The 26,643-nt window shown below is 35.6% G+C and overlaps 2 protein-coding genes across 11 annotated transcripts in view; one reads left to right on the top strand and one right to left on the bottom strand.

Moving 5' to 3' along the window:
- Window positions 1–7,888, bottom strand: part of EFCAB7 (EF-hand calcium binding domain 7) — a 46,916-nt gene extending 39,028 nt beyond the window's left edge. Inside the window, exons 1-2 of one of the 4 annotated variants that reach the window (XM_021942398.2) lie at window positions 7,564–7,872; window positions 5,419–5,606 (exon numbers count right to left, since the gene is read on the bottom strand). In XM_021942398.2, the coding sequence (XP_021798090.1) occupies window positions 5,419–5,605 (187 nt within the window). In that variant the 5' untranslated portion in view covers window position 5,606; window positions 7,564–7,872. Of the gene's footprint in view, window positions 1–5,418; window positions 5,607–7,563 lie in introns of those variants that run through there. The other 3 variants (XM_021942393.2, XM_031669460.1, XM_031669461.1) reach the window with 3 other exon arrangements.
- Window positions 7,696–26,643, top strand: part of ITGB3BP (integrin subunit beta 3 binding protein) — an 80,119-nt gene continuing 61,171 nt past the window's right edge. For 5 of the 7 annotated variants that reach the window (XR_002523841.2, XM_009209818.3, XM_003891986.4 and 2 more), the window contains exons 1-2: window positions 7,696–8,084; window positions 25,220–25,262. Coding sequence is in view for 4 of the 7 variants with exons in the window: in XM_009209818.3 (XP_009208082.1) it covers window positions 7,813–8,084; window positions 25,220–25,262 (315 nt within the window). In the remaining 3 variants the exon portion in view is untranslated. The remainder of the gene's footprint in view (window positions 8,085–25,219; window positions 25,263–26,643) is intronic. The other 2 variants (XM_021942409.1, XM_021942410.1) reach the window with 2 other exon arrangements.

Here is a 26,643-nt window from a genome sequence, read left to right as displayed (position 1 = left end):
AAGTACTCTGGGGGTAGGGGAGGATGGGGAAAGGTAGGTCAATGGGTACAAAGTTACAATCAAGATAGTGGGAAATAGGTTCTGGTATTCTATTGCACAGTATGGTGACTATAGTTAGCATTAAGGTACTGTATATTACAAAATAGCTAGAAGAGAGGCTTTTGAATGGTCTCACCACAAAGAAAAGATAAATGCATGCAGCGACGGATATACTAACTACCTTGATTTGATCATTATACAACATAGAAATGTATTGAAATGTCAAATTGTACCTCATAAATACATACAATGTGTAAATTTAAAAAACAAATATCTTAATGAAATGAGAAAAGCATTCATTTAAGACTATCAGTGTCAACAGGCATGATATCTAAAATGTTCATCATTGCTAGGTACTAAGCTTTCAAAAACATTAATCATGTTCCAAATGTCAAATATATGCACATAAAGTATCCCTTTGTAGTTATGGCCCTGCTAAAAATGAAGAATGTCAATATACTGTAAGAGAAGATTATTATAGAGATGCTATGGTCAAACTACTCTTCATTTTTAACCACATCCTTCTATCTATGGAGAGCAAAGAAGTACATGTGAGAAAAGCTTTGTATATTTACGTATGTCATATCACACTAAAACACAATAGTTAAAGCAATTGCAAATATTTTGAACAGCTGAACAGAAGTAACTTGGTAATTTGCAAATACATCTCTGCATACTGAAATATAACATTTTCTAAAATGAACCAATGATAAATTTCCTAAGCACCACAGAAGGAATTAACATAATTTTAAAAGATACAATTGTCCTGAATTGTACTGCCAAATTCTATTACAAAATCTTATATTGGATAGTTCCAACTATCTTTATAGGAATTCACAAGATCTGTGTATCACCAATCAGCATCAAAAAACGATAATTTGGATATTCTACAATTTAATGTAATAAGGACCAATAAGTATAAAACAATTTCACTAAAGAAATATCCTCATGGAGATAGAAACCAGATCAGGGTAACAAATACAGATATAAGTGAGTCAGTTATATTGAACATTATTGTGCACTAGTATAGGCTGATTTTTGTTCATCAATACAAACTTTTTAGTTCCAAAGAAATTTTATCATCTAGGATGGGCGTGGTGGCTCACACCTGTAATTTGGGTTTACAATTACACTTTGGGAGGCCGAGGTGGTTAGATCACCTGAGGTCAGGAGTTCGAGACCAGCCTGGCCAATACAGTGAAACCCTGTCTCTACTAAAAATACAAAAATTAGCCGGGCCTGGTGGCATGTGCCTGTAATCCCAGCTACTCAGGAGGCTGAGGCAGGAGAATCGCTTGAACCCAGGAGGTGGAGATTGCAGTGAGCCGAGATTGCGCCACTGCGCTCCAGCCTGGGTGACAGAGCAAGACTCCATCTCAAAAAAAGAAATTTTATTTTATTGTTTTTTTTTTTTTTTGAGATGGAGTTTTGCTCTTGTTGCCCAGGTTGGAGTACAATGGCGCAATCTCGGCTCACTGCAACCTCCGCCTCCCGGGTTCAAGCGATTCTCCTGCCTCAGCCTCCCAAGTAGCTGGGATTACAGGCATGCACCACCATGCCTGGCTAATTTTGTATTTTTAGTAGAGACGTGGTTTCTCCATATTGGTCAGGCTGGTCTCAAACTCCCGACCTCAGGTGATCCACACGTCTCAGCCTGCCAAAGTGCCGGGATTACAGGCATGAGCCACCACACCTGGCAAGAAATTTTACAATCTAAATAGGAAGTCTACATCTGAGTGTAAAATTGCTATCTATGGCCATAACTTATGGGTAATAACATATTAAAAATCCATAAATAAAATTCTCTTCTCCTCTAGATTATGCCAGTGACTTTCAGAGCTAACAGAAATTGCAGTTGTGGTAACTGCCATCTTCCATACACCTATAAAGGCTTTGTGGAAATTCGTTGCATTGGAGATAATATAAATGTTTTTATTTCCACGGTTTTATTTTGGATGTCGACAAAAGTCCTGATTACCACACTGCCCTAGCAACAACATGTAAGTAAGTATTTTGCCTAGTGTGTAAATGAACTATTCCTTAATTCAGCTGTTCACAGAATCAAAGAAATGGCATATGTGTTTTAGGATTCCAACTCCAGCCAACTCCTACCCTTTAAAAGCTGCGAATACAAGTAGATGTAAATGAAGTTGTAATTTTTTTTTGCCTCTAAAATATTTTTATTTTAAAAAGGCTTAGTGTGCAAAGATGCTCATCATATTGCTACACTACTGCTACTAATAATAAAGGAAACAATGTTCAAACAATCAAGGAGTAGTTAACTGAATCACGGTACATATACAGAATGCACTTACACAACTACTAAATTATTTTTATGACAATGAATATTATATAAAATTTTCTGCAAAATTTCTTCCTTATTGTTAAGCCTAAAGTGCCTTTTGTCTAAGGTTCTTTTTTTTAATCTTTAATTTTTGGAGGTACATAGTAGGTATATAATATATTTTGATACAGGTATGCAATAATTACATCAGGGTAAATAGGGTATCCATTGCCTCAAGCATTAATCTTTTGTTTCAAACAATCCAATTATACTCTAATCATTTTAAAATGTACACTTAAATTTTTTTTTTTACTACTGTCACCCTGTTGTGCTAGCTAATACTAGGTCTTATTCTTTCTATTTTTCTATTTTCAATTTTCTCCCCCCACTCCCACTACCCTTCTCAGCCTCTGATAAACATCATTTTACTCTCTATCTCCATGAGTTCAATTGTTTTAATTTTTAGCTCCCATATATAAGAACATGTGATGTTTGCCTTTCCATGCCAGGCTTATTTCACTTAACATGATGACCTCCAGTTCTATCCATGTTGCTGCAAATGACAGGATCTCATTCTTTTTTATGGCTGAATGGTACTCCACTGTGTATATGTACCACCTTTTTTTTTTTTTAATCCATTCATCTATTGATGAACTCTTACACTGCTTCCAAATTTGGGCTATTGTGAATAGTGCTGCAGTAAACATGGGAGTGCAGATATCTCTTCAATATACTGATTTCCTTTTGGGTATATACCAAGTAGTAGAATTGCTAGATCCTATGGTAGCTGTATTTTTAGTTTTTTGAGAAGCCTCCAAACTGTTCTCCACAGTGGTTGTAGTAATTTACATTCCTACCAACAGTGTATGAGGGTTCCCTTTTCTCCACATCCCTGGCAGCATTTGAAGTCCACATGAAAGAAAATTATATTTTATGTTCCGTTTTGAGAAAAAAGGTGTGTAACTTTTTCTCACAAGTGGTAGCTTAGCATATGCTTGCTGCTATCTTTAGTAACAAAGAAAATACTGTTTTAAAAAATGTACTGGTAATTAGAAAAGAACAACTTTCTCAGAATAAAATTAATTATGCCAAAACATGTACTCAGTAAGCAGACATACCCATATCTAAGAAACTGATACAATCTATTTCCTACTAACTTTAATCTCTAGGTTTAGAATTAGTTGGATCTAATTATTAAGTTTGATGATAGTAAAAATATTAGGTAGCTGTAGATGTTTAAATTTTGACACCATGATATGGATCTTTTGCCAGGGTTTACTTTTAAAGTTCTGACATGAGTCTATAATGCCTGTATTATTTATAAATTGACAAAAAAGGAACTTAAAGCTATAAAGCTATAATAATGCTACTGCTCTATCCGACCTTAAAATGGAAATGCACATGTTATATGTATAAGTGGCAGAAGGATATAGATGAAAGACATAGCAATAAGAAGCAGCTCTGGTTCATGTTACTCCTTTTTAAAAAATAGTTCATCTAAAATCAATTATTACAACGTTAACGGAGTATTCCCCCCTAAAACCAAAAGTGTATATAACACTGAAGAGACAAACACTGCATTGTTATCCTCCCAGATAATTTTATAAGATTGATAACACCTTAATAATACATACACATTGATTCACAAACTAAATGCCACAGTAGTGGAAGGCATGTTAAACTTTTAAACTTAGCAGATTCCTTCTCTTAGTATATTTTCAAAACAGTAACAACAACAACAACAAAAAATCTCAGACATTTTAGAAAAAATGGCAAATGAGAAGTAATTTTAATTTACTGGCCAGGCGTGGTGGCTCACGCCTGTAATCCCAGCACTTTGGGAGGCCGAGGTGGGCGGATCACCTGAGGTCAGGAGCTCGAGACCAGCCTGGCCAACATGGTGAAACCCCGTCTCTACTAAAAATACAAAAATTAGCCAGGCATGGTGGCATGCACCTATAATTTCAGCTACCCAGGAGGCCAAGGCAGAAGAATCACTGGAACCCAGAAGGCAGAGGCTGCAGTGAGTTGAGATTACGCCACTGCACTGCAGCCTGGGAGACAGAGCAAGATTCCATTTCAAAAAACAAAAATTTATTGGATGTCTGCCTAAACATTTAATGTATAAGAATTAAACACAAATACTTAAAATTCAAAATAGAGCATGTTAGTAATTTTAAAATAATGTAAATCAAAATTAAACATGACTTTAAAAGTCAGTCATGTGCATTTGCATTTAAACTACTTTACAAATAATATATTTTATTTGGACATCAAATAAATTTTAATCTTGTCAATTCTTGTATTCCTCAAAATACATTTCCTCAAATAGATCTTATTGGATACAAACTCAAGACACTGCTGCAAAAATATGTCAGGGTTTTGGTTTAAGAAAATTCATTCTAAAATTGGTAAAATAACTTAGCTTCTCTACCCATAAAGTTATTAGCCTTGATGAAACTGACATGAGTAGTCAGTGTTATCTAGTACTGTTGTTTATCACCCTCTCATGACTAAAGACCTCCAAATCATTTGATACTCCTGGCAAGGACCAAATTTGGTGGTTCTGGGGACCTTTGTAATGAGAGGAATTTTTAAATGTGATGAAGGACAGAAGCAATAAAAGACAAAACAAAAAATAAAAATAAGAAATAAAAAAACCCAAACTCAATTATCTTTTAAAAGTTCACTTATCTCTCAATACTTCACTTTTTTCAGACATTCCACCCATTTTTACATATCCTTTACACTTTACGGGTCAAATCCAGACTGGTGACTTAGAGGCCAAAAGTGTTTTAATTTTATTATGATAAATCTTAGAGCACCAAAATGAGAATTAAAAATATCTTAAGCAAGTAGTAATTGACAGAAGCTTTCAATTACCCATCTAGTTTGTATAAACATTGAAAGTTTTATTTGTAGTTCCTAGAATATGTAACTATATAATATGACATAATAGCTTACTATAGTTCCATTGCTCAAGCTTCACTAAGAAATTGGGATGATTCAACAAGGTAATTCTAATTTCAGTCTTTCTGACCTATTTATTAACTTTCAACAAAAAGGTGAAAGATTTAAAATTTTAAAAAATTTACCCAAGTAAAGTTGATCTTTAGAAATAATGTTTTCCAAGCTGCTTTTGAAGACAGTTAAGTAGGCAGCTCTACAATTCATATAAAATATTTCCTCTTCAGTTAGTGGAAATTTCTTTGTTCGAGGACTCTCTGAAGGTGTTGATTTCTGACTGGAGAAAGTTGCATCGCTTCGTGGACTGATCGCCATTCTATTGAAAAGTAATTTAAAAACTTGTTTGTCAATGTGAATCACTAAAATGCAAAGGTCACCATGTCTTTCACATACAGGGAGGAGAATTAAGATTTCATACATAGAAGAAAAAGATGAAAATTTATAACTTTTATGAAAAAATCAAGATATTAAGAGTTTTATATGTGGAAGAAAAAGATGAATATTATAGTTGTATATGGACGTATTATACATTAAACAAGAATAAGCCCTTGCAGTTGATTTCTAATTTTAGATATACACATATGTATATATACAATTGTTCAAGTATGTAATAATAGCCAAAAGAACAAAGATATATACAAAAGAAGAATCACTGAACAAAGGAAAAGCACACATCTATTCTCTCAAAATAAGAAAGTCAGATGAGACTCTTCATCAGGTTTTTAAGAGGACCAAATCAGTTAATACATGTGAAGCATATACAATACTGCTTGGCACGTAATAAGTGCTAAGTCAACTGCAGATAATGAGAAACTCCAGAATAATGAGAAACTCCAGAATAATGAGAATTTGGATATGAGTGGTAGTTGGCACCCATCTTCCACAGCAGGATCAGCAAGATCATTTCATTAACATCTCAATAATGCAGCCCCACATTTCAAATAGCTATATTTCAAAAGTGTCATTTATAACATTATCATAGTTTTACTGTGTTCCTTTATTAATAACAATGTTTGAGGTTGATATAGCACCTCTGTACATAAGAGCTTAAAGAACTGTCATACATCTTGTCTTATCCCTATTACAGTGGTCAGGTATTTTTTTTGTCCGTTTTACAGATGAGGAAATTGAGGGGTAGCGATGTCACCCAGCTAGCAGTAAGTGGCAAAAAGCCATAAATTTCACTAACAGTTTATTCTTTGTTAATGTGGATATAGGTTTACTGAACAATGGTTACTATGGGTTATCAGATTGGTCTAACAGCTTCCAACATTACTCTAACCAGCTTTGACTTCTAATATACACTCCAGCCAACTAAATTGAATATTTCAAGTTCAATAATAAGATGATACAGGTAGGGTCCCCTTCAGGACTCATTGGATTCCTACTCAGGAGACCTAAATCATTTGCACCTTTTTGAATTATATAGATCTTTTACACTTGGGAAAGAAAGATAATAATTGCTTACCATGGATGAAGTACCCTATTTATAATACACAGGCCGCCTGCCTGGCACTTTCATATTACACCAGGTTTAGAAGGACCCCACAGGGATGTGGTGTCACAGTCTGGTTACTGCAAATTGGTATTACTATAATTAAGCATCAGAGTTTTAAACACATATGCGTGCATGCATCTCCTCACAAGTGTGAAAGAAAACTGTTTCAAGAAGGAAGGGAGAATGAATTTCACTTTGCAATAAGCAATTTTAAAGTGTAAGTATTTTTTAGGATCGTCCTCAAATATTCTTTCCAAACAAGGCAACTCCCTCACGTGGAAATCGCAAGGCAGAAATGTGCCAGAATTTTATTCTTCTCCTTTCTGTGACGAGAAACCAAACTGAAGCTTAAATAAACATATAATTGCACCCCCCGCAGGCTTGGAAACCTCCTTTATTTAAAACTCCAGCCCGAGACTGAGACAGGGGCCTAGAGAGTACATTGCAGCAAACGGCTCCATAAATAACCAGCCACACAACAGCAAGAAAAATAAACTGTTAACAAGCGCCTAAGGCTTCTACCGGGCCAAGGGAAAACAGAAAGCCATCCAGTCACCGTCCCTACACAGTGAAATACTTTCACAGGTAATCTCGGGCACCATCTCCCTATTTTTGTACCCCTCTGGAAATAAAACCGCATTTACATGCACATTGTAGGTATACACATGGACCAAATGTTTATGACAGAGAAGCAGACAAAGCAGGGGAAGGAGAAGCAGTCACACAGAGAGGTACAGAGGGAGCGAAGAAATAGAGACAGTGAGCTGTTTGCTACCTAATTCTAGCTCACAAACAAGGAAGCGCGGCCAATTCTCTTCGGCGATTCCGCGTTCCCCTCACCGCAGCCGGACAGATCTCGGCCTTTCTCTAATCACCATGGCAACTGCACCTCACCGCCACCGGAAATAATATGCAGAGCTCTTCCCCAAACGATCCGGCTAGAAATCTAGGAAGCGCTGATCCAGAGCGCACAGAGACAGCTGTGTTGTTCCTCTATCGCGGGGCCAGATAGAGGAGCCGCGGTATGGCCAGAGTAGTGACAGAGAGTGCTCTATTATACCCAGCAGAAACTGGGTGCTCTCCTGGGCTTAAACTCCCCTCCCGCTCCTTTGCTCGCTCACACCCGGATCCTTCGTCGTGGGGAGGGTGTTTCCGCCCGGCCGCGGTGGGCGTGACGCAACGTCCAGCGCGCGCTTTTCATGCCTTGGTGTTTCCTTTGGCGGAGTTTCTGTTTTCAGAAGATGCTGGGTTTGTTTTATTCAGCGGCAGTGGTGCTTCCCCGAATCTCAGAATGCCGTAGGTATCTCCTCCCCCGGGTATTGCTGTTTTGGGGGGCCCTCTGCAAGAAGAGTAGATGTTATGTGGCCCAACAGCCTTTCTCGTTTTCCTATTTTTTCGGAGTATAAACTTGTCTCCTCTGTCGACAGACAGTTCTCGCTTGGTACCCTCAACTCTACGTCTCCTCCAGCGGTACTCATACGACAGTCCTCCTTTGCTTTCTGTTTCTACGATGCTTTTGACAGATTTTGTAAGCTGTGGGCTGTATTTAAGGTGATGTCTAACTTGAAATAACATAAATAAGGTTAACACACAGAATGAAACAGAGTAGATAAAAACAGGCCTTCGTAGTTTGTCAGTCCCTTGCCTTCATTAATGTGGCGCGTTCATATAAACCCGTGGGAGAACTCGTGGACTGGGTCTAGATACCTGGATTCCAGTTAAGACTCTTTCACTGTTGGGCAAGTCACTTATCGACCCTGAGCTTCCGTTTTCTTATACAAATAAGTTTGTACTGCATAATCTCTAAATTCCCATCCATGACCAATAACCTGATTATTGAGAATGACCATAGTGGGAATAGGCATTGTGCTAGATAATATTCATCTATTTTTCCTATGCTTCATCCATCCTATATTGAGATGCATAAAATAGTTGCTACCCTATAGAAACTTAAAACAAAAAAAAAGTCATTAAAGGTGGGAGTGGGGTGGATATCAAACACCTGTAATTCTTCCCTGGCTGTCCTTATCCTCAGGTTGATTTAGGTACCCCCTCTAGTGTAACCTATTCCTTAGTTTATTTCAGTATTAAGTAAAATGCAAAGTAACGCAGCTGGGGAAATATTTGCATCAAATAGGAATTGACATGAAAGGGGAAAGCTGTACAGAAATGATAACTTATATTTATTCAATCACGAATTACAATGTGGGTGCTGTGTTAATCAATTTATCTGCGTTTTTTCGTTTAATCCTAAAAGACTTTAGGGGATAAGAGCTGCTATTATCTTTACAGATAAACCCATCACCTAATATGGTGTTCAACACAGCTACCAATAAATGCATGTTTTACTGATGCCCTTAAAGGTTATGGATTATTGAGGAGGTTTTCCTTTCCCCAGAATTAAGCAAAGAGACTTGTCTCCCTACTCTTGCATTATAAAAATCATCCAGTTCTCAGATAAACAAAGCTGTAAAGATAACGTCACACACAAACACACACACACACAGTCCCTAAGAATGCAATGAAAACAAACGTGTATTTGCCGAACAAGTGGTAATACCTCCTGAACTGTGTGTCTGTGTATACGAGTGGGGAACCAAAAAACTATGAAAAGTGGAACTTTTTTTTTCTTTTTTTGAAACAGAGTCTAGCTCTCTTGGCCAGACTGGAGTGTAGTGCTGTGATCACAGCTCACTGCAGCCTCTACCTCCCGGGCTCCCACGTACCACCATGCCTACTTTTTTTTATTTTGTAAAGACGGTGTCTCCATGTTGCCCAGCCTGGTCTTGAAGTCCTAGGCTTAAGTGATCCTTCCACCTCAGCCTCCCAATGTGTTGGGATTATAGGAGTTAGCCACTGCGTCAGGCTTAAAAGTGGACCTTTTTGACAACTGTCCTCCTAACATGCACAGGAGATGTTATATTAGGCTTGTAGATAAATATATTCTGATAATAAATATACAACCTTAAAGTTGAGGTTAACATCTCACATATATAGCTGATATATATTATATGTGAGACTAGCAATTACTTTGCTAATTTTCTAACTTTTAGCAAAGTGATTTAAGACCAAATCAGCAGTTAAGTAATGCATAAAACATAATGACATGTTAGTGGAGAATCTCCATCATTGTTAGTAAACTAAGTTTTTTTTTTGTTTGTTTGTTTGTTTTTAATGTGGTTACTGATAAGGTCATAAATGAGTGGTGCAAATAGCTATCTTGGCAAGTTACATATGAAGGTGGATTCATTTTTAAGTGATGTTGAAATGGTGACTATTTGGTATGTATTTGGAAGACTAAATGTGTAATATAACTTATGGGAGGGTGTGATCTATCTCCTAATTTCTTAGAACCTTGAGCAGAAAAAAATTCAATACTACAATGAGTAGTTGTGAAAATATACATGGTCCAAATGAATCTAAAATAAATAAGAAACAGCAAATGTTCAGTGACAATAGAGTGGATGGATGAATCTTAACATAACGAGTTAAAGAACCAATTTGTATGAGACTACATTTGTTATCCTTATAAAACTTAAGAACAAGCCAAAATAAGCTATTTATGGTTATATACGTATGTGATAAGATTATTGTTAAAAGGCAGAGAAATGATAAATACATTTTAATAGATGACTTTTGAGGGAAGCAAATAGATGCATGTATACCCAATCATATTGGTAATGATCTAGTTCTTAAATTATGTGGTGAGTTTATGGGTGTTTATTTTCTTATGTTTTATAACTTACACAGCTTACATTTATTCATTAGTATTACATTTATTCATTTAGTATGTACTACTTAAAATGTTTTTTAAAAGGATTTAGAGATTACCTATCTTAAGTCCTCACTAAGTGTAGCTTTCTATGCCTTCTCTTTGATCCTTTGGAGGAAGCAGATGAATTAGATAAATGCTGCTGTTGGTTTCGTTAGGCTAATCATCTTCCCTTCCAATCTTGCTCCTCTTTCTGTGTACATTATAAAATTAGCGACATAGTCATTTCTCTATCTAGGTTGAAACCTTCCCTTTTTTTAGATTTGAAGTGGAAAAATCATGGACTTTGGAGTAAGACAAACAGGATTTGAATCTTGAGTCTGTTAACCAGCTGTGTGCTCCTTAGATTGTTACTCAGTATCCTCATTGATAAAATAGTTGCTCAATAAGTATGTATTAATTGAATGATAAAGTTGCTACTTTGGAAAGATTTCATTCTATGTAGACAGATACATGCCTTTTTAGTAGCTCTTGCTATAAGTAATCAAATCCCATTCTAGACCTTTTTTCTTCTACCTTTTGCTTTATAAAGCTTCCTTTAAAAAATACCATTTGCTTAGTCTTTCTAATTAGTGTACATCATCATGCTAATTCCGCCAAGGATATTCTCTACCAGAGTTAACTTTATTCTGTTCCAAGCTATGAGTGAACTAAAGCTATAAAGTTGGAATAGCATTATTGTTGTAGAAAACTATTCGTAACAGTAACAGTGGGTGCCATTCTGCTGATGTATTTGTAGTCTGAGAGTTTTCTGAGAGAACTTTAAAATGTGCTGTATTTTCCAAGATAAGGGAAAATGAATATAAACGTATCCTGGATCTTTATTGTGCCTATATGCTGTAATCATGTTGATGCTACTGCCAGGTACAATGATTTTTATTTTGTGGATTGATTATAAAGAAATAGGTGGGTGGAATGATGTGTCAGGCCAAGTGAAAGTTAACCATTAAATAAACATCCTTTGAATTATAGTAGATATTCAAAGTTATATAATTTCTTTTATGAATAAAGTGTCCTGCATTTTAAAAGAAGATTGGTGAAATCATTAGTACTTTATATAAGAAAAATACGAAATTTAAATGCAATTCTTTCCTGCTTGTAAAAGTCAGTAAAGTCTAATAGAGGAAGGTATAATAGAGCCTTTTTGGCTGAGCGTGGTGACTCTCACCTGTGGGTTTAACTTAGAATTTTTTTACTTCATAATAGTGTGAAGCAATATGCGTTCAGTAGAAACTACTTCAAGTACCCATACGACCATTCTTTACTTTCAGTGTGGTATTCAATAAATTACATGAGATAGTCAACACTTTATTTTAAAAGAGATTTTGGATTAGATGATTTACCCAACTATAAGTTAATTTAAGAGTTCTCAGCACGTTTAAGCTATGATGTTCAGTAGGTTAAATGTGTGAAATGCATTTTCAACTAATAGTTTCAATTTACAATGGGTTTGTTGTAACATAATCCTGTTGTAAGTCAAGGAGGATCTATATATTTTTTGCTTTCAACTTCTTAAAAAGGTGAGAATGTTTAAAGCAAAAATTAAACACTATTATGGGGTTATATGTAGACATAATGTGTATGATACTAGTGGCACAAAGCACAGAGGGAGTTGACTATAATGTTGCAAGATTCTTCTCTTTTACATGAAGTAGTAATGTATTATTATAACTCTAGATAGACTGTGATATGTTAAAAAGGCATATTGTAATCCCCAGAATAACCTCTGAAAATACAAAGAGGCATACCTAAAAAACAGATACAGGGATTGAAATGATATATTTTAAAATACTGTTAATTCAAAAGAAGACAGGTAAAATAGAACAAAGGAACAAAAGCAGGTGGGACAAATAGAAAACAACTATCTAAATGGTAGACCCAACCAGATAATTACATCAAGTTTAAGTGCAGTAAAGACATCAATGAAAAAGGTAGAGAATAAGGCTAGATTTTTTTTTTTTTAAAGCGAGTCCTAACTCTTCACTGTCTATAAGGAACAAACATGAAAGTTTTTTTTTTTTTAAAAGGGAAAGGTCTATATAACAGTCTAACAGGAGAGAAAGCAAATGATCAATATCCAGAATGAAAGGATAAATTGTACTTAGATGAAAGAGAACACAAACTAGCAGCATCCAAAATGAAAGAGCAGAATATCACTAAAGATACTATAGATATTAAAAGAGGTAATATCATTAAAGCCTTTATTCCAGTGAACTTGACAACTTATACAAAATTGACAAATTCCTTGAAAAATACAACTTAGCATGATGGCATAAGATGATATAGAAAATCTGCATAATTAAGGGAATAGAATTTGTTACTAAGAATCTTCCCACAAAGACCCAGACGATTTCATTGGTTAATTGTACAAAGAACATACCCATTCATGAGAAAATAAAACCCTCAGCAAACTAGGAATAGGAGGGAACTTCTCATTTCCTTGAAAAACCTGTAGGTAATATATTCAGTATTGAAAACTTTTTCTAAGATTAGGAAAAAGGCAAGAATGTGTCCTCTCACCAGCTCTATTCAACAAAGCACACACAGAAAAACACCCACAATGTTAAAAAGGAAAAAGTGGAGCCAGGCCCAGTGACTCATGCCTGTAATCCCATCACTTTGGGAGGCTGAGACAGGCAGATTGCTTGAGCCCAGTAGTTCAAGACTAGCCTGGGCAATATGGCAAAACACTGTCTCTACAAAAAAAAATACGGAAATTAACAAGGTATGATGTTACGTGCCTTAGCTTGGGAAGCTGAGGCAAGAGGATCACTTGAGCTGAGGAAGTCAAGGCTGCAGTGAGCTGTGATTGTGTCACTTGCACTCCAGCCTGGATGACCCTGTCTCAAAACAAACAAAAACAATAAAAATTTTTAAAAAAAAGGAAAAAGTAAAATTAATGATTCAACAATGACATCATGTATGAAGAAAATCCTAAAAAGTCTACAAGACAATTTTCAGAACAATTTAGCAAGGATGTAGGACACAAAATCAGTATACAAAGATCAATATATTTCTTTTTTTTTTTTTTTTTTTGAGACGGAGTCTCGCTCTGTCACCCAGGCTGGGGTGTAGTGGCTGGATCTCAGCTCACTGCAAGCAAAGCTCCGCCTCCCAGGTTTATGCCATTCTCCTGCCTCAGCCTCCCAAGTAGCTGAGACTACAGGCGCCTGCCACCTCGCGCGGCTAGTTTTTTGTATTTTTTAGTAGAGACGGGGTTTCACCATGTTAGCCAGGATGGTCTCGATCTCCTGACCTTGTGATCCGCCCATGACGGCCTCCCAAAGTGCTGGGATTACAGGCTTGAGCCACCGTGCCCGGCCAAGATCGATATATTTCTATATTTCAGCAATAAACACCTGGAAGTTGAAGTTTAAGATTTTTCATTTAAAATTACATAAAAATACATGTAATAATTTAGCATAAGACATGCAAGACCTCTACAGTGAAAATTACAAAATGTTCCTTAGAGGAATTAAAGATGAAGATAAATGAGAGTATTATTAAATGATAAATGTGGTATTATTAAAATGTTAGTTCTTACCAATGTTTAGATTTAATGCAATCCCTGTCATAATCCTAACAAACATTTCTTTTTAAGTTTTGCTTTTTTTATTTCTACTTTTTAAAATGCATCTTTTAAAAAAAAAAGTGGATAAAAACTTGTATAATAGTATTTGGTATTATCTTTATCTTTTCTGTTTTATATTTCATTTTTCATGTAATCTAATTTTCCTTCTTTGTACTTTCTTTTTGGGGGGATGATCATTTATACCTAATTTATTTGTTTTTATTTTTTATAGACTCAGGGTGTATATGTGCAGATTTGTTACAAGAATATATTGCATAATGGTGAGGTTTGGACTCGTAGGTGCCCATCACCCAAATAGTGAACATTGTACCCGAAAGATAATTTTTCAACCCTCACCTTCCTCCCACACTTCCTCCTTTTGAGGTCTCGGTGTCTATTATTTCCCTCTGTATGTTCATGTGTACCTATTGTTTAGCTCCCACTAATAAATGAGAACATGTGGTATTTGCTTTTCTTTTTTTTTTTTTTTTTTTTTGTGAAACAAGGTCTTACTCTGTCACCCAGGCTGGACTGCAGTGGCATGAACATGGCTCACTGCAACCTTGACCTCCTGGGCTCAAGTGATCCTCCTGCTTCAGCCTCCCAAGTAGCTGGGTCTACAGATGCACACCACCACACTGGCCTAATTTTTTATTTTTCTGTAGAGACAAAGTCTCACTGTGTTGCCCATGTTGATATCCAACAATCCTCATGCCTTGGCCTCCCAAAATGCTGAGATCACAAGTGTGAGCACTGCCGCACCCAGTTGATCTCCTCTCCTCTCCTCTCCTCTCCTCTTCTCTCCCCTCCCCTCCCCTCCCCTCCCTTCTCCTCTCCTCTCTCTCTTCTTTCTCCTCCTCTCCTCTCCTCTCCTCTGCTCTCCTCTGCTCTTCTCTCTCTCTCTCTTCTCTCCTTTCCTTTCCTCTTTTCCTTTCCTTTTCTTTCATTTCCTCTTTTCTCTTGTTTTCTTTTCTTTCCTTCTCCTTCTCCCCTCCCCTCCCCTCCCTTCCCCTCCCCTCCCCTCCCCTCCCCTTCCCCCCCCTCCCTTCCCTTTCCCCTTCCCTTCCCCTTCCCCTCCCTTCCCCTGCCTTCCCCTTCCCTTCCCCTCTCCTCTTTTTTTTTTCTGAGACATGGTCTTGCTCTGTCACTCAGGCTGGAGTGCAGTAGTGCAATCTCAGCTCACCGCAACCTCCGCCTCCCAGGCTCACTTCTGGACTCAAGTAATCTGCTGAGCTCAGCCTCCTAAAGTGTTGGGATTATAGGTATGAGCCACCATGCCTGGCCTAATTTTCTGTTTCTGAGTTATTCCACTTAAGATAGTGCTTTCCAACTCTATTCATGTTGCTGCAGAACAATACGATATCATTCTTTTTTATGGATTCATAGTGTTCCGTGGTATATATATACCACATTTCTTTATCCAGTCATCCATTGATGGACACAGGATGATTCCATGACTTTGCTCTTGTGAATAGTGCTGCAATAAATGTACAAGTACATTTGTCTTTTTGATACAATGATTTCTTTTCCTTTGATAGATACCCAGTAGTGGGGTTGCTGGGTAGTTCTTTTTTTTTTTTTTTTTTTTTTTTGAAACGGAGTTTCGCTCTGTCGCCCAGGCTGGAGTGCAGTGGTACAATCTTGGCTCACTGCAACCTCCACCTCCCGGGTTCAAGTGATTCTCCTGTCTCAGCCTTCTGAGTAGCTGGGACTACAAGCATGAGCCACCATGCCTGGCTAATTTTTGTCTTTTTAGTAGAAACGGGGTTTCACCATATTGATCAGGCTGGTCTTGAACTCCTGATCTCGTGATCTGCCCACCTCGGCCACCCAAAGTGCTGGGATTACAGGCGTGAGCCACTGCTCCTGGCGTTGAATGGTAGTTCTATTTTTAGTTCTTCAAGCAAACATTTTATAGAAATTGAAAACTGATTTCAAAATTTGTATGGAAAGGCAAGTGACTTGCAGTAGCCAAAACAATTTTGAAAAAAAAGAATGAAGTTGGAATATGTAAACTACCTAGACATAGCATAAAGTGTTGGTAATGAAATCAGTGTAGTTTGGGCATATAGAGAAATAGATAAATAGAACAGAATAGAAAGTCCAGAAATAGACCCACAAAGGTACCAAAGCAGTTCAGTGGGGATAAGAGAAGATTTTCTTCCCAAGTGGTGCTGGCATACCCAGTGGGGAAAAAAACAAAACACCTTGACCTTCACCTTATACTACATACAAAAATTAATTTGAGATACATTTTAGTCCTAAATGTAAAAAGTAAAGTTTCTGGAGGAAAATATTCGAGAATGTTGTTACAATCTGAAGTAGGTAAAATTTCAGGCAAGACTCAGAAAGCAATAATTATAAAAGAAAAAAATGATAAATTACACTTCATCTATGTTTTAAACTTTTGCTCATCAAGAGATAAGATTTTAAAAAGTAAGTTTTCTGTTTTTCTTTTTTTTCTTTTTTTTTTGAGATGGAGTCTCGCTCTGTCGCCAGGCGGGAGTGCAGTGGCACGATCTTGGCTCACTGCAACCTCTGCCTCCTGGGTTCAAGTGATTCTCCTGTCTCAGCCTCCCACGTAGCTGGGACTGCAGATGTGCACCACCACACCCAGCTAATTTTTGTATTTTTAGCAGAGATAGGGTTTCACGATGTTGACCAGGATGGTCTCAATCTCTTGACCTTGTGATCTGCCCACCTTGGCCTCCCAAAGTGATGAGATTACAGGCGTGAGCCACTGCACCCAGCCAAAAGTAAATTTTCAAACAACTGGGAAAAAGTATTTAACAGATATATATCAGACAAAGGATTTATATTTAGGAAAATAAAGAATTCTTACTAATCAACAGTAGAAAGACAAAAATATTATTTAAATAATGGCCCAAAGATTTGAACCAATAGTTAATAAAAGAAGATATACAAATGAACCATAACATGTTGGACATTTTGGCAGTTTCTTAAGAAATTAAATAAATATTCACCTACCCAATGATTTAGCACTTCTACTTCTAGGTATTTATTTATCCAAGAAAACTGAATGCAATATAGCTAAGGGAAACAACACAAAAAACCTTGTAAAAGGTGTTCTTGGAAGCTTTACTCATAATGGCTAAAAACTAAAATCAAGTGTCCATCAACAGGAAAACAAATAAATGGTTTATTAAGATAGAATATTAATTAAAAACAAATGATCTACTGATGTGCAACAACCTGGGTGAATCTCACAGTTATGCTGAGCACAGAAAATAGACGCAAGTACATACTGTATGGTTCTATTTATATGAAATTCTAGAATAGGCAAAAGTAATTTATGTTGGAAGAAATTAGAAAAGTAGTTGTGTATGGTATAGGTGATGGACTTGGAGGGAGCCTGAGGTACCCTCCTCATATGATTCAAATATTCCATATCTTGATACAGATGTGAGTTTCAGGGATATAGTACACATTTGTTAAAATTCGCATCTATACACTTAATATTTGTGCTGCTTGCTATATGTAAATTTTACATTAAAAATATTAGGCAAATATTGAACTTGAATAAGAGATTTGCTTTCCATAGTAGTACGTGTTAGCACTTCTGAAACTAGTTTTTATGTGTTCTAGGCTTGGTCAAATGCATAAGTGTATTGTGGGTGATGGGAGCCAGTTTCTCACCTTTGGATGGAGGAATTTCAAATTTGTTGACTTGGCACTGGAGATGTCAATATGAAATCATAGTTTTAAAAAATATACACATTAAAGATAGAGGTAGATAGAAATGTTTTTGTGTGTGTGATGTGTGTTCCAGCTCTGTCCTCTGAGAGAGACTATAAGCAATGACATAAGTAACAGTGAACACATTTAGTGCCCAGATTTTGGTGTCTAAATACCATTGTCCACTAAAAAGAGCTAGGTCTCATTGGAGGAAAAAGCTGATTCCAAAGCTGATGCAGAGAAATTTTTTTTGCGTGTGCTGGAAAGTTAGGAAGTGCTTAAAGCGTTATGAGTACATAGGTTAAACAGGAGCTGGGGTGAAGGGGGAGAATGGTCCCATTGCCAAATTTGGGACAGTTAAACATCAAAATAAATAATGATAGGAATGGCTTAAAATCCATTGGCTAACGTAAAAATCTGTAACATTGTAGTGATATAAATGAATAAAGGAAGGATAACAGAAAGTCTTTTCTTGAAATATAATGCTAACTAAAAAATATAAAAGGAACAATGATTAGTGGCTCTTTATAAGATTTCTTATTTACTACATTGGAGAAAACTGGAAGATAATATCTTAATGGTCAAAATTTATATCACTGATATTACAATACATCAAGATCAAGTGCCTCAAGTTATGCTCTCACAAGGATGCAACATCACTTCTGTGGTATTTATGCCATGTATGCATAACCTAATCATGGGGAAATATCAGATAGTCCCAAATTGAGGGATAGTTTATAAAAATAAAAATGGTCTGCAGTCTTGAAAAATGTCCAGGTTAAGGAAAACAAAAGGTTGAGAAACTGTTCTAGAGGGAGACAACCAAATGCAATGAGTGATCCAGGACTGCATCCTAGACTTGGGTGGAAATTTGCTATAAAGGACATTATTAGAACAAGTGATAAAATTTGACTACAGACTGCTTATTATAATAATGTATTGATGATAATTTTTTCATTTTGATAATTGTATCAATGAAATTGTTCTTAGCAAAACATATGGAGATATTTATAAGAGTGTACTGTGTTTCCAAGTTCTCAATGGTTTAGAAAAATAAGCATATATAATAAACATATATATATGTGTATAGACAGAATGATAAAGCACATGAGACAAAAGGTAAGCAAGTGGTAAATCTGGGTAAATGATAACAAGAATTTTTATTCTTGGAACTTTTTTAAAGTTTATAATTGTAGAAAAATTAAAAGTTACTCCAAAACGTATTGAATTGTTTTAAAAAATTAATGGTTTACACATTAGATTAGGCACAGCTAAGTAAGGAATTAGAGAATTGGAAGATAAATCTGAAGAAATTGCCCAAAGGCAGTTTAGAGAACAATAAAATGAAAGAGGAGTTTAGAGATGTGAAAGAACAAGAAAGTCTAAAATTATTTCTTTTTTTTTTTTTTTTTTGAGACGGAGTCTCGCTCTGTAGCCCAGGCTGGAGTGCAGTGGCCAGATCTCAGCTCACTGCAAGCTCCGCCTCCCGGGTTCACGCCATTCTCCGGCCTCAGCCCCCCGAGTAGCTGGGACTACAGGCGCCCGCCACCTCGCCCGGCTATTTTTTGTATTTCTTAGTAGAGACGGGGTTTCACCGTGTTAGCCAGGATGGTCTGGATCTCCTGACCTCGTGATCCGCCCATCTCGGCCTCCCAAAGTGCTGGGCTTACAGGCTTGAGCCACCGCGCCCGGCCAAATTATTTCTTAATAGAGTCTCAGAAAGATAGAATGAAGGAGAGGCAATAGTTGAAGAAACACAGCTTAGTTTTTTTGTTTTGTTTTTTTTGTCAGAACTGGTAAGACACAAATCAACATAAAGGACTACCTTAGAGATAAGACTGTGTTCAGATGATATTGTTTGGGAACTTTTTTTTTCTTTTTTCTTTTTTTTCTTAAACAGGGTTTTGCTCTGTAGCCTAGGCTGGGAGTACAATGGCCTGATCATGGTTCACTGCAGCCTTGACCTCCTGGACTCAAGTGATCCTCCCTCCTTGTCCTCCCAAGTCATGGGACCACAGGCACACACCACCACACTTGCCTAATTTTTTTGTATTTTTTTGTGGAGTTGGGATCTCCCTATGTTGCCCAGGCTAGTCTCGAACTCCTGGTCTCAAGGGATCCACCCACCTCAGCCTCCCAAAGTGTTGGGATTACAGGTGAAACCCACTGCACCAGGCTCTGTATTTAAACTTAAATATGGTTGATGGGAATGGCTTTAAAAAAAAAAAGTCTTATCTAGGAATTTTAAACCAAAATTATTTAAGTCCACAAAATTGGAGCACCATAGAAAATTGAAAAAACTAAATATATTCTTGAATTTGAGATTAGTGTTTCGAACTAAAAAATAAATGCAATTAATTAAACAAATCATTAATTTATATAACACTTGTATGCCAATCACTGTATCACGCTTTGGGGATTCAAATATTAATAGATACTGTGCTATCTAGGAGTTTTAACTTTAATGGAAGAGATAGTTCAAGCATTTTTAGAACTTATAACCTACCAGTTAGTAGACATGGTGCTAACGATATAAACATCTTAGTCTGGGGAAGAAAAACAAACATGAATAGTTTCAACATAAGTTTGGTGAGAGGGTCATGCACAAGTGCTGTTTAGTAGAGTTGAAGCTTCCCTAGTGCAAACAGGACAGTGGTCAGTAGAAACTTCTTAGAGATGATTCTGTTGGAATCTCAAAGGAGTGGTAGATATCAGTTAGTTTTTTGTTATTATGTTTATGTTGTGAAATAAAATTTGTACAGAAAAATGTCTATCACCCATCTACCATTTTTAATTCTGATAGACCTGAGTGCTTTCAATAGAGACTCTTACAAAGGACATACTTATGTCCTTCCTTTATATGTATGTATGTGACAGTACTTAATAACAATATTGTCAATATGAAAGCATCTAAATGAATGATTAATAACAGTATTAGTGGCTATTACTGTTATTAATTTGAACACAAAAAGCATAGGCTTGAATGAAAAGGAGAATGCAGAAAGGATAATAGATTCTTCTCCCTTCTTTGCTCATTCCCATACATAGAATGGAAAATAAATCATTTCACATATCTCAGTTTACATTTAAGGAGTCACATGGGATGTGAATTTGGCCATTGCCTTTCATCAAAGGATTTCTAAGAATCTCACAAGCATACTCAGTAATCCTCTAACCACTCCTGTGAAGTTGTAGCTGGCAATATTATCATCTCTATTATAGTGTGGAGTAAATGGAAGCACTGAAATACTCAGTGATATTTTTATCTTCCACTCAGAAATTTCTTACTACTTTACAGGCCAGTGTTACTGTCAACTTTATGAAGCTTAGTGAGATTATGTGATTTGCCCAACCTTAGGGAAGAATTTGGCGTAGTATGAAGGCTCCCTGAGTCTTAACCGCTTTACTAAGCTTATTGTTTACCCCCTCCATTCCTCCCCTCAGTCCTGCTATTCAAAATTGTATTTAAACTAATGTTTCAAAAGTTCTATAAGAGAACCTCAAATCATATAATTTTGTGATCTTCTGAGTGTCATTCCTGGTTTTTTATTAGGAATCAAATGATAGGGGTTTTTTTTCCTAGAATAATGTCTTTAATATTGTAACTTATGTTAGTCAATAACATTGTATAATAAAACTCATCTACTTGTTCTGTTCTGATGAACCAGATAATCCTATTCAGGATACTACCATGTGTTAAGCTAAATAAAAAACAGGAGGACAGTCTTAGAGAATAATATAATTATACAAACATAGTTACTCTATATGTAAAATTGCATGTCAAATGTTTTATATTTTTTAAAATTCTCAACAGCAGTAATTCTGGTAGCAACTAGAATTTTGATCCCAGTGAATCTAAACCTAGTATTCCTAGAAATAGAATATAACTTGTAAATTATGGGCATAGGTGGAAATTTGAGTAAGTTGGAAGTTAGAAGTCACCCACAGAGATGTTACCTGTAAGAGGGAGGTAATTAGGACACAATAGATAGATATCCTTTAAATAATTATCTGTTTTTAAATTGTGCTAAATTATACATAACAAAATTTACTATTTCAATCATTTTCTAGGTGTCCAATTCAGTGACATTGAGAATATTTACCTTGTTGTGCAATCATCACCACCATTCATCTCTAGAATTTTTTTCATCTTGTAAAACTGAAACTCTGTATCCATTAAACAGTAATTTCCCATTCCTCACTCCTTCTAGCCCCTGCAACCACCATTCTATTTTTTGTCTTCATGAATTTGACTACTCTCCTATGTTTGGAATCATACAATATTTGTCCTTTTGTGACTGGCTTATTTTACTTAGCATAATGTCTTCAAGGTTCATCCATGTTGTAGCACATGTCAAATTTCATTTCTTCTTTTTAAAGCTGAATAAGGTTTTGTTTTATGTATATATCACATTTTGTTTATCTGTTCATCTGTCAGTAGATATTTGGGTTGCTTTTCTACCTTTTGGCTATTGTGAGCAATGCTGCTATAAACATTGGTGTACAAATATCTGTTTGTGTCCCAGCTTTCAATTATTTTTGGAAGTGGAATCATGGAATCATATGGTAATTCTATTTTTAATTCTTTGAGGAATTGCCATACTGTTTTCCATAGCTGCTGAACCATTTTACATTCCCACCAGCAGTGCACAGGGATTATGGTTTCTCTACATCCTCACCAACACTTTTTTTTTTTTTTAAATAGTAGCCATCCTAATAGGTTGTGAAGTAATATTTCATTGTGGTTCTGATTTGCATTTCCCTAGTGATTAGAGATGTTGAGCATCTTTTCATGTGCTTATTGGTCATTAGTATATCTCTTTGGAGAAATGTATATTCAAGTCCTTTGTCCAATTTTGTGTGCCCACTTTTTTAAACCAAGATAGTAGCCACAGGAGCTGCTTTACAACTTTACAGAACTACCAGAAAGATACCACTTTTGTTAGCTAATACTAGTAACAAGAGAGTAAATATTTTAGGAAAATATCCCATATATCTAATCAAATTTTACCTATTTTTCCTTCATGTGTTTCATCCGTCTCCTCTATTCCTACTAACAGTAAACTAATCAATTTAGTATATTCTTATGATTGTGTTAGTTATAAAAGAGTGGTTGGGCCCAGTTGTAATTAAATGTTAAGAATAGATGGTCATAAACTCTGTAGTGGATTTGCTCTTCTTTCCCCTTCTTTAATTCCCTTCCCCTCAACTCAATAAAGATTTATTACGCACAGGACCTGAGATCTGAGTTTCTCTCCCTCAAGATGTGTGACAGGTGGCAAGTTGCACAAACTGTTTTCCCTATTGGCTGAACTAAGTGATTTCTTAGATTTCTTCTAGTCTTGTCTATTATATCTTTTAAGGATTATTTTAAGTATTATAACTTTTGGTTATTAGATGTCTGATTTATCTTAATACTACACTACCCTCAATAAATAATATGTTTAGATTGTCACCAAACATAAAGTGGGAGATGACAGCCTGTTTTAACTCAGCTTACTTTCTTGTTTTCTATTTTTTACTTATTTCCTTGGGTTTCTTAGATCAACCTGGGGCCTAATCTGTAAACTTTTTAAAAGCAAACATTTAGTTACTTTCCCTAAGAATTACCCATTGATAATAAAGCAATATTTTGAACAGTTAATAGCAGGATGGAATTTGTCTCCTTCTGAAGTATAGTGTTGCATCTTAATAGCATTTAGAAACAAAGGATAAGAAATGCTGTACTGTTTAACTTTAGTTTTTTAATTTCTTTTTTCTTTTTTTTTTTTTTTTTTTGAGACAGTTTTGCTCCTGTTGCCCAGTCTGGAGTGCAATGGCACGATTTTGGTTCACTGCAACCTCTGCCTCCCTGGTTCAAGCAATTCTCTTGCCTCAGCCTTGGGAGTAGCTGGGATTACAGGCGTGCACCACCACACCAGGCTAATTATTTTGTACTTTTAGTACAGACGGTGTTTCACCATGTTAGGCTGGTCTCGAACTCCTGACGTCAGGTGATCCACCTCAGCCTTCCAAAGTGCTGGGATTACAGGCGTGAGCCACCACGCCTGGCCTAATTTCTATTTTTGAAGTGTTATAAATACCAGAACATCTTACATACCCAAATACGGCAATATGTATTCCAAAGCTAAATATAAATTTTAAAAAATTATCTGCATTTTAATTTGTTTGTACCTCTGTTTTCTTCTTGACTCACTGGGAAATCAGATTAAATTGATATTAAGTGGATTTCTAAAAGCATAAATAATTCTTTAAACCGATTTAATCTCAAGAAATAATGTTGTGATAAGCTAATGTGGATATAGTAGCAAAATAATCTCCTTTTAGATAGATTGTTTTTGTACTTAATATTTACTGTTCAATGATTTTCTTAGGTTGACCATCCCTTCTATTTTTTCTTATTCCTGTCCTTTGTAAATCAATAGTTATGTGTGAATAGTCATTTTCTAAGATCAATACAAACTTTTGGGGGATTTCTGTAATACAATATAGTACAATCTTTTTGCTTTATGCTCTTAATTCTTTAATATTTTAATTCTATTTCTCAAGAATCAAGAAAATACTTTTAACACTGCATTTGTCACTGAGAAAACTAGTTTTAATTTATATTGACCTTTTTCTCCTTTGAACATTTAGTCTGCATTCAATAAAATGTTGATGACTGCTCTTTAGAAGACAGCTGTATGAAATAAAGTATTATAAATATTCCGCTTCCCTTTCTAAGCATTGTCACCAACAGCTGGGCATCCAGTTTAGCAGAACAGATTTTGCACACAGAGAGCCTGGCATATTCCTGAATCAGTTTAGTGAAGGAAACAAAAAATAGTTTCTTATGGATTGGGGACTTATAAAGACATAGAGCATCTGTTCCTCAGTTAAGTCATAGTCTGGTTGCACTGAATCATGTTTAAAGCTAGAATAATGTGCAAAACTTTTTTTCACCATGCTCATACCTTTAACACCTAGTGCACTGTTTCTGTACTATACTTTCAACATCTCCACTGAAAGTGTATAAATTATTTTGCTCTTATATATGATATTATAATAGTGGTATTTTAAAGCAGACAAACATACTAACTTTTATAAGGCCTTTTATAATACGACAGATGTTTAAATTGTACGGTAGTCCTTGTATATATAACTGCATATATTTTTAAAAGTAACTCATTTAAATATTTAATTATGATCCCATTTAGAGATATGCAATTAGAATCAAACCTGTCATCATAAATAATTGCTTTCTTCATATGGTATTCTGCTTTAATAAATAATATAAAAATGGGTTGGCAGAACTAACTTAGAATCTTCGTTTATATATCTTTCCCTTAATTATTGGGCTACTTTAAATAAAGCATGTCCAATCTAAAATTTCTTTAAATTTTTTGTTTGTAGTGTTAAAAGATCACTGAAATTGGATGATCTGTTAGAAGAAAATGTAAGTATTTGCTTAAAAGTCATTGCATAAGATTGGTTTTCAATTTTTAACTACTAATTTACCTTGTTAAATATTAAAATTATCAAGACACGATGTGATGTAATTGTGATTGGTACACCATTTTCTGCATGTAAGATATTTTAGTTTTTGTAAATCTAATATGTGGAAGTTTCTGGCCTGCTTGAGGTGTTTAGTTAAGAAGCAAATTAATTATTTAAAAACCTTAATGAAATAATTTAGTAGAAATTAATTCACTATTTGTGGGAAAAAAATAGTCTGCCACTTAAATGTACAAGAAATAATATAGGACAATGACAGTACTTTTAATCTGCATACTATAATCTGCTAAAATGAAATGAAAACATTAGTAGCATTTTTATATCAAAAATGTAATTACCTTCCTCAGCTATGCTGGCATGGATTAAACAGCATAATACTAACACTGTAATAAATTGCACCACGGTTATCACAATGAAAATTAAATTGTACTGTTGCCATTACTTTTTGTAAATTGAGTTGTAGCACATTCCCAGTGCCAGCATATCATGACATATGTTAGTTTATTATTTTTTCATACCAACTATGGATCTAGATAGAAACACTAATACTGAGATACTTATGACCTCAGAATCTTAAATGCAGGTAAATTGGTGAGAAAGTAAATTAAAACAAATAGCTAGTCAATAAATAGGCTCCTCCAAATTCACATATGAATGCCATTTCAATAAATGGGTTTTATATGGAATTTTTCTTTGGAAGACTCACTGGTATTTAACAAAACAGAAATTTACCATTTAGAAAACTTGCTACATGCTTTTTAAAAATTTTTAAACAAAGGTGGCAAAGTACTGCAGTGACACTAAAAAAATCATTAACAGTATAATTAGCAATTTAGAATACCATTATCCAACTTGTTCTGTGCAGAATGCAGCTGTGACTATAATTCTGCATCTGTTTCTTTGGTCAGAATGGTATTTTGGTAGATGAGTAGTCCAGCTTGAAATGAAATACTGTTCTTTCCTGCCCCAAAGCTGTTCTTTGGGAGATGGTAACTTTGTTTAAATGGAAAAGAATGACCGTTTCAGAACCTATTCTCTTCATGAAGTAAATTGTCATCATAGCAGGCTTTCTATGTATTTTTTCTTCAGATGAAGATGTGTCAAGGTAGCCAGTGTCACAGCTGATATCCTGTATTAGAAAAATACGTTGTTATGTTTGGCCCAGTCCTGTACCTTTCAACAGAACTTAAATTGATTTAAGCTTGTACCAACTGATTTAGTAGTACCGATTGATTTAACTTGGTACCACATGACCACATCCGCCTGAAGGAGGTTTCTAGCATACTAGCTTGGGCCTTTCTATTTCCTGACCAGTTTCTGGT

The sequence above is a fragment of the Papio anubis genome, chromosome 1 (genome assembly GCF_008728515.1).
Source record: "Papio anubis isolate 15944 chromosome 1, Panubis1.0, whole genome shotgun sequence".
Lineage (NCBI taxonomy): Eukaryota > Metazoa > Chordata > Mammalia > Primates > Cercopithecidae > Papio > Papio anubis.
Note: the sequence above shows the minus strand (reverse complement) of the source record. Positions and strands in the feature narration are given on the sequence as shown.